Genomic DNA, 8,889 nt, shown 5'->3' on the forward strand with positions numbered 1-8,889 from the left:
AGAAACATACGACAAATACCAACAAAAACCATCAAAAAATACAAGGTATGTTACTCATTACATTTAACATGTAATAATAAAGATTGTCTATCTATATTTACCATCCACATCTTTTTAACCTATCCACAGTAAACTATGCCATAGTATTTTATGACAAATTATATGTTATTTTATAAATTATTCAATTTCAATAATTTTATTGATTAAATATAGTTTATACAATTAATTAAATAAACTAAAGTTAATTAATTAAAAACTTTAGTGTTAAAAATATTAACAAAAATGTTTTTTTTGCGGCAAATTCGTTTAAATGGTAAAAGTAAAAAATGACTTTTACTAAAAATAAAATTTGTTTTTTTGTTTTAACTTTCAAAAAAATCGGTTTTTTATGAATTCGGTCCAAAAAACCCATTTTTTCTAAACTCTTAGGTAAATTTAATCGCAATTACAACAAAAACATGTAAGATTTCCAAATCCATCCACATAAAAGTGGTCTATCACGTTAACACTCTTTAATACATTGTTAATTGTATTTAACCAAAATAATAAACAATGCAATTGATCTCATGAATTATATACATTTAATTGCACAACACACCAACAAACAGACAAAACACTTAATTTATTTAGTTTCAAATAAATATAAAAATGTCTTATTTTTGTTAACAAACTGTTCTGTTATTCAGAGTATTTGTATGAATTTAACCAATAAAGTAACTAAAATAATTTATATTTTAAATAGTTATAAAAAATTAAAAAATAACATAAAAATGTATTTTGTTTTTCTATTTGAAACGAATTTTCAAAACAAAAATAAAAACTATAAAAATAACACAATTTGGAACATAAACCCTCCAAAGTCGACAAATTGTACTGTGAAACACATAACAATTAAAATTGATTCTAAACTTAATTATATATTTGGTGTGTTTTCTGGAGTTTGGACTGTTTTTATGCAGACAGTACATACATTCAATTTTAAAAATTCCTGTGTTATCCAGCAACACAAAAATAAAATATAAAAATCAAAATCATTTATTAAAACCAATAGTTGTTTAATTAAATGGTTATTACAGATTTATTTTAATATTGTCAAATATTTTTTTTGGTGAATATCAATTGGGTAGTTTATTGTGTATTATTATCTTCATCAATAAATATATAAATGTGTATCATCCATCTCCAGAAACAATGGAAACATTATCACATGTTAGTGAAAATATCAAATGTATCAATGAGCGAACACAACTATCATATCTTCAGTGCTCTCTGCTTGCTTTCATATCAATGAATAGACGTGTTGTTGTTGGACACCTCAAGAAGCCGAGTAAATACTCCAACAAATTCATCGAGATTCAAAAGGTGTTTTTTGACAACGACGAGTATTCTTTTGTGTTCAATGTCCAGAGTTTTCTTGCCAAACGAGCACAAGAACGGATGTCCAGTTACAACAAGAAGAATTCAAGTGGAAAATGGGCTCTGCGAAAAGTGAGAAGTCGAAAGAAGCGGGAGTGCATTCATCTTTTGGAAGACATTCTTTTTGAAGATGGATTTGTTGTGATGTATGACACAGAGAATCGGGAGGGGATTGGTGGGAATGTATTCATTATACTTCCTGATGGGTCTGTTATGGACAAAGAGATGATAAAAAGATTTGGACAAACAATTTGGAATTACTGCGAAGTCGAAAAGAAAGATTCAAAAGAGATCACTTTGAATAATAGTGTGGTGATGACACTTTTATCCATAAAAATTATAAATTACTATGTATTTTGTGTTTGTATTATTTTTGTTGTTTGTTTGACTATTTAACAACTTTAAGAGAAAACTAACTATCTATTTTTGATTTATTTAATTCAAACAATTTAACGTTTACAAACTAATCAAATATAACAGTTAAAAAAGACACTTTCACAATTCATTCTGGGAGTTGATACTTTATATTTAACATATATTTTCAACATTAATATCAATTTTGTTTTTTTTTAATTATTTCAATGTTTGTAACATTTATAAAATATATAAAAACTGGTTTCGATGTCGAAATTTGCGTTAATCATTGATTTGTCAATGTCTGAAATGTAATTACTGTTATAATTAAAACTTTTTATAATCAAGATTATAGTAGTTTAGTTTATATTTCAATTCATATTAATTTAACATTTCACTTTTTTATCAAGAAAAGTTCATATTTTCGATACTTAAAACAATACATGCAAACAAAGATGTAAATACACAATACATTACTTTGGTTTCACATTTTATTAAAATTTGTATTTTCATTTCACAATTATACAAACAACACTTCAAACAAATAAACATGAAAAAAAGTGACTTAGCATGTCTTTCCACAACAGCACCCACTTGATGCTTCTTTCTGGCATTGGCACACCTTCTTCTCTCCACACTTGCACTCACATGTGCATTTGCATCCCTCACAGCAGCACTCACAGGTGATGGTCATCCCAGTTGCAAATGTCTTGCATTGGCACTTTCCCTCTTTGCAGCAACAGCAGCACTCACACTTCCCTTCAGCACCACATTTGCATTTGAAGTCACAGCAGCACTTCCCATCTTGGCAGCAGCACCCACACGTGATCGCTTCACTGCCTTCACATTTGCACTTCTTCTCACACCCACAACTCATTGTCGTGTTGCAATTCAGTGTGCCTTATATACCCATCACTGGCTTTCAAAATCAAAATGGCCAATCACTTGGACTTTTGTGGTCCATCCACTTGGATAGTCAATTTAGTTTCGTTCTGATTGGTCGTTTGTCATTAATAATTATAAATAATTATAATTATAATAATAATATAATTTATTACTTTATTATTAATAAAATAATAGTTTGATTATCTATATTAAAATTGTTTAATTAAATACTATAATTGAATGATTATTATACCATTTTAGAGTTTTAATAACACACAAAATAAGAAAAAATAGTTAAAAATTCTTAAAAGAAAGTAATTCCATGTTGCCATAAAATTCTTTCTCTTTCCAATCTCTCCATTTCTTGTATTCTATTGTGTTCATTTACCATTCTTTCGTGCTTAATGTCTTCTTCAACTTTTTTATTGATTAAGTCGTAGTACAATTCCATTTTTCCGATATAAGATATCATGACAATTAAGTCTTTTGGAAGGTTAATGTCCTTCTGGTCGAATTGATAATTCAGTTCTTCGGTATGATCAAATGCTTTATAGTCTTTATAAGTCCACACAAACACATTGTTCTCATTCTTCACACATTTTCCGTGGTCGAAAGAAAGTCCCATTTTATCATACTTTTTATTAAAGACGTAATTAAACGTCAACCGATTTCCAACGGCATTTTCACCAAGTTTCGCCTTCACTTCAAATCCATTTGCCGTTTTATTGACTACAAACGACTCGTCATCGTTATTTAATGTAACACAGTCTGCATATATCCCAACAAATTGGTCATATCTTTCTTTCATAAAATCATTTGATAATCCTTCAATATTTGTAACACAAATTTCTTTGAAATTTTGTCCTATTCGATCTCTTAAGAACTCAAAAATTGCATTAGACATGATACTGTTTTGCTTATAATATCGCTCTTGCTCTTTCATCCTCTCGAAATACACTCTGAACGTCTCAACAAACATCGTCGAATCAATTTTTGTCTCAATTTCACTAGTAGTGAGATGGTCAGTGTATTTGCATATAGGAACGGATGCTCCAAAATAGTTGAGTGATGGGAATACTTTTGGTCTGTCAAGTTGGTATCCAGCAAATGAAATAATACCAGAAATTGCATTCACACAACTTTTCAATTGTATTTCATAATTTCGTTTACTTTCTGTTATACCAAAGTTGTTAACAATCCATCTCATATGTGTCCTGTAACATTCATTTTCATTCGTTTTAAAATCAAAATTTGGTTTTGAGTCCAAGTCTGTTATTGTGTTAATCATTAAGATGTTGTACTCATATTGACTACTCCAATTTTTGCATAACAAATAATTGACTATTGAATAGTTTGTGTTGGTAAGTAAAACTCTGTAGTTGTATGCCATTTTTACTCTTCGCTGCAACAAGAGTTGAGTCAATTATAGGGGGTCTATAAACTAGTTGGGGAATTTATTAGAAACTTTTAAAGGAAAAAACAATATTTACATGTATTTTGGAAAAGAAAAACCCTGCTCTGCAGTTTTGGGAAGTTAAAACACATTAATTTTTATTTTTGTTTTTGTTGTTTTGTAATTTTAGAAATTAATAAAAACCAATAAAACCAAAGAACTAAGAATAAAAACAAATCATTTAAATTATTTGTGGATAAAATATATTATTACAGTAAAAATTCTATTGGTGTGTGGTTTTGACCAATCAAAAGTGACATACACACCGATAGAATATAATGATTTTCCACATATTTGGCACCAAAACCCTTAAAAATAATGTCAATTGCAATTTTGTTTTTATTTTAAAAGAGTAAAGACTTGGTAATAAAAACTAAAAAAGAGAAAAATTATCAAACAAAAATGGATTCAAAAAAGATAAGAGAAGAAAAGCAGAAAATGCTCTTCAAAAAAAATTTAACTTTAAATGATAATAAAAAATGCACAAACTTCCACACCAATCACAAGAGCACGCTTGTGATTGGTGTGATGACAGAATTGATACCACAAAGCTTATTAATTTCAGCAATGAAGTCACAGATATTTTCGACACATGCAGACAATAAGCATGGCGTGCTCATCTAAGTCTTTGAGGGCGAGGCATCTATGACATCACATTGCAACATGTTTGACAAGGTTGGGTTGTTTGGTATCTTATTAGCACCACGTGGAGTCTCACAGTTGAAGTCACATTTGACAAAAATGCAAATGGGATATTAAATGTGTCGGCTGAAAACGAGACAACAAAAAAGAAGACTCTCAAAGGAATAGGTGGACAAGATAGTTGCAGACGCAAAGAAGTTCAAGGCAAAGGACGACAAGATGATAACTATTGAGGCTAAAAATCGACACTAACTTGCTACTGTGTAATAACACGGTGAACAAGCAAATTTTTTTAATGTTTTCAACAGAAGACAATGCAGCAATCGAGGCTGATGTCAAAGAAGTACTTGAGTTGTAAATTGACAAGAACCAATCAGCACCATAATTCCACGTGTTTATACAAAAACACAATGCGTTGTTCTTATTCTAAACAATTAAACAATTTAAAAAAATCACAATATTATTTTATGTTTACACGTGTCGCGTTTTTTCTCATAAAAAAACAAAAAATTATTATGTCATTTTTCTTGATTGTGGATAGTTTTACAAATTTCATGATTTTTTAGTTTTTTTGCCAGAAATAAAAAAAGAAAAGAAAAAAAATTACACACCTTGGGAAAACCATTTTCATGGCTCCACACACCGATAGAATTTTTACTGTACTGAATAGAATTGCGTTCTCTTTTTTATCATATAACACTCATTCAAACATTTTAATCACAGGTTCCACAAAAAGTTGTTAACGATCATTGCAAATTAAATTATCTCGCTCTTACACATATTATAAAGTCGGATTTTTGATTAACGATGGAGAAAATTAACTATATATTTAGTTTTTTAATTATAATAAATAGATTATTTTTCTTTTTTCGAAATAATATTTTTTTTGTTTTATTTTTTAATTTTTTTTACTTTTTAACCACATTATACATCCAAAAAAGGAAAACAAGAAATGTGGAGTTTGTAATTCCTTCTTTTGAGAATTCTCGAGCGATATCAACACAACCGGCAGACCATTTAATGTGGTTAATCACAGAAGTGTCATAGTTATAAGGCGATTAATAGGTCATATTAATTGCTTTGAAAAGCAAAGAAAAAGATTGACAACCAGCGTTTCTTTGAGAATGTCAAATGGTAAAAATTAATAAGAAATTTACTGTTTATTTATGGTTTTTAATTAGATACTATATATTATAATATAAAAACTGATATAGTAAATTTCCTTGTTGTATTTTAGAAATATCGTTAATTAGAAATCAGAATTTATATTATATTTTTATCACAACCTCTTCCTGCATATTATAAATATCGCTGGATGACTGTTTTGAGTTCATATTTTTTTCTTTTATAGTCCAAAATTCGATTTTTTAAATTTGTTGACTTTTTATTTTTTTCATTTTTATGTAATTTAATATTATTTAAAATTTGGATCGAAATGTAACAACGTTTTTGATTAATACAATTAATATTTTATATAATATATAATTAAATTTTAATTGTTTATCGAGATTCATTTGAAATTATTATGACAATAAATGGCGATTAAAATATTTTTTGAAAGCATTTTAATAAAAAACATTATTTTTATAAAATGTTTTTACTTAATAAGTATGTTATATTATACTATTATATGCTATAATTATTAATAATATTTATATTTATGTACATTTATTAGTTTATAAAATTATTATATTATCAAGAATAATTATTCAAACATCGATTTATTCTTTAATAAATAACAGGCATCAGACACACAACATTCAAATGGTGTATTCAAAATGCTGTAAACAACTTTTAATTATCAACAAAACTCACTCTTGATATCCAAGAATATGTTTATTAAAGTTGACTTTATTAAATAATAAAACTAAAACATAATTATAATTTACTATCAATAAAACTATTGATTTTTCATTTTATTTTCAAAAAATCAACAACCTTACAATTATAAATGTAGTGCATTTACCTATCATTCATTTCAATTTATTTATTCAATAAATGTTATCAAAGAGTCCATTACAACAATTTATTATTCTATTTTTCAAAATAAAAAGTAAAAATTATTTTAACAAAGATTGGTTTTTTAACTTTTTAAAACACATATTTTAACATATTACCCTTTATGACGAACAATAATATTATAAACTTATCCCATATGTGTCATATATAACACTTTGTGTATAAACATATTAAAATAAATATCATCGTTAAGAGAAATGATGACTATTTTTTGGAAAAATACAAAAACAAATCTCATTTTCTTTTTAAAAAACAAAAACAATTACAAATTTTACCCGTCACTTCGCAACGGGTTTGTTACAAAACAATATTAAAAAAATATTTTTAAAAGTTACAAATACAATACAGAAGGAGGCAGAATAATTACTTGACAAAGAATAAATTGATTGACAGAAAGATGATTGGCCAAAATGCCTAAATAATGATTTTTGGTTAGTTGTTTTAGGTTTATTTTTTCGGGAATTACCACTCATTCTATTTTTATAATTAGAAATTACTTGACAAAGACTAAAAACAGCGTTTTTTCCAAAAACAAAAATGGAACTGAACTCAATTATTAAACGTCTTTTCGAGTGGTTCAGTTCTGGATCTCCTCCAATTCGCCAATTGTGAGTGCGAAAGGCTCGAGACTCTGTTGAAGCGCGTCAACAGGACTGCCATAGACTTGGTGATCTCCATGGTATAATACATGGAATTTTTCACAAATATAAACAATTTGAGTTTTTAAAATGGAAATGGGTTGCTCCAAGTTTCTGGAAAACTCGATTTGTTGGGCTAAATGGTTGATATAACTGACCAAAACTGAAGTTTTTGGTGCTCTTTTTCTCTCTCTTTCTAAATCAGATATCGAAACGGTCTCAATTTCATTGGGTGGAGCAGAGAGTCTTCTGGTTATTGCCACATTTGAAAACACATTGGCTTGGAAAAACGCACTAAACTCTTCAACGAGACGACTGGCAGATTTGATGTCAATATAAAAAACAAATCTGTTGTTGGTCAATCTTGAAACCATACCTGCTCGGCGAAAAGATGCAATTACAACTTCATGTGATGCGGAGGTATCCAAGGAGTTGAGAATCTTGGATAACGATTTTTGAGGCGTTGGCCACAAGCTTCTCTTGTGTTAGAGTCTTTGGTGGCGTCATTTGAATTATTGTTGTCCGCAGAAATTGCACTGACCAACTCTTTCATTGCTCCTGTTACGTCAAGTGTGCTACTTCTACCCATCTGCGCCGCCGTTCTTTTGTTAATTTGTCCATTATCCAACACAGAAGTGGGATGCTGTATACGAGGAAGCTCAGAGACACTTACAGCAGTTTTAAAGAAAGGAGTCACAATTTGGCCATGTTTCTTCCACGAACCAAATAAACACAAATCAAGAGGTTGTACCAAGTGAGAGTAGTGCGACGTGTACTTGTGAAGATGAATGTGATATATCAAAAGAAAACTTTTCAACTCCTCAAAATTGTGTCCACTAAATTCATCAATTGTTATTAATGATGGTGCCGTTGCCGGAAGTTTTGACAGTAGTCTCTTGCACTCTATAAAAGAAATAACAGTCGTGGTCATCCACTCCATAAAAATATCTTTTGTGACGAAGCCGGTGCTGCTTAAATAAAATGAAGCGTTTGTGTATTTGGAAAGGAGCTCAGTATCAACAATCTTATTAGCGACGACAATTCCAGTGCATACAACTGAACCATCAAGGCAAATCATGCAAATTATTGTCGAATGTTTCCCTGATCTTCCAACTCCTATTTTGCTGTTTTTCTCGTCGACATCGGCGGGAACTAGGATCTTGACCACCTTTTATTGCAGAAATCCTGGAAACCAATTTCATCGACGTTAAATACCAGTCGGATGTCGGTGCCATTGAATTGGGACATTTCCAGATAGTTATTGACAATATCACAAATATTGATTGTGATTCTTTCCATATCCTCTGGTTTTCCTTCGACGGTTTTCAACTTGAAAACTCAGAGCGCCCACTTTCTTACAGTTTCTTTGTTGAATGTGCGGTTGTTTATTTTCTGAACCAATTTGTCGAAGGAAGAGAGAGTCATAGCCAACTTTTGTTGGGAACAGTAATCAATAAACATCCGTGCAATTGTAACTGTTTT

At 29.4% G+C, this 8,889-nt stretch overlaps 3 protein-coding genes across 3 annotated transcripts; 1 reads left to right on the forward strand and 2 right to left on the reverse strand.

Moving 5' to 3' along the window:
- Positions 1-1,287: 1,287 nt before the first annotated feature.
- On the forward strand, positions 1,288-1,812 carry EIN_119910 (hypothetical protein; the record flags this gene model as incomplete). Its single annotated transcript, XM_004259020.1, has 1 exon — positions 1,288-1,812. One exon carries the CDS (start codon positions 1,288-1,290, stop codon positions 1,810-1,812), a length of 525 nt encoding a protein of 174 aa, XP_004259068.1.
- Positions 1,813-2,335: 523 nt separating this feature from the next.
- EIN_119920 (cadmium metallothionein precursor, putative) lies at positions 2,336-2,647 on the reverse strand (the record flags this gene model as incomplete). The annotated part of the gene is made up of 1 exon (XM_004259021.1): positions 2,336-2,647. One exon carries the CDS (start codon positions 2,645-2,647, stop codon positions 2,336-2,338), a length of 312 nt encoding a protein of 103 aa, XP_004259069.1.
- Positions 2,648-2,959: 312 nt separating this feature from the next.
- Positions 2,960-4,045, reverse strand: EIN_119930 (hypothetical protein; the record flags this gene model as incomplete). The annotated part of the gene is made up of 1 exon (XM_004259022.1): positions 2,960-4,045. One exon carries the CDS (start codon positions 4,043-4,045, stop codon positions 2,960-2,962), a length of 1,086 nt encoding a protein of 361 aa, XP_004259070.1.
- Positions 4,046-8,889: the final 4,844 nt, after the last annotated feature.

This window comes from Entamoeba invadens (genome assembly GCF_000330505.1).
Source record: "Entamoeba invadens IP1 unplaced genomic scaffold scaff_1105074725163, whole genome shotgun sequence".
In the NCBI taxonomy this organism is placed as follows: Eukaryota; Evosea; order Mastigamoebida; family Endamoebidae; genus Entamoeba; species Entamoeba invadens.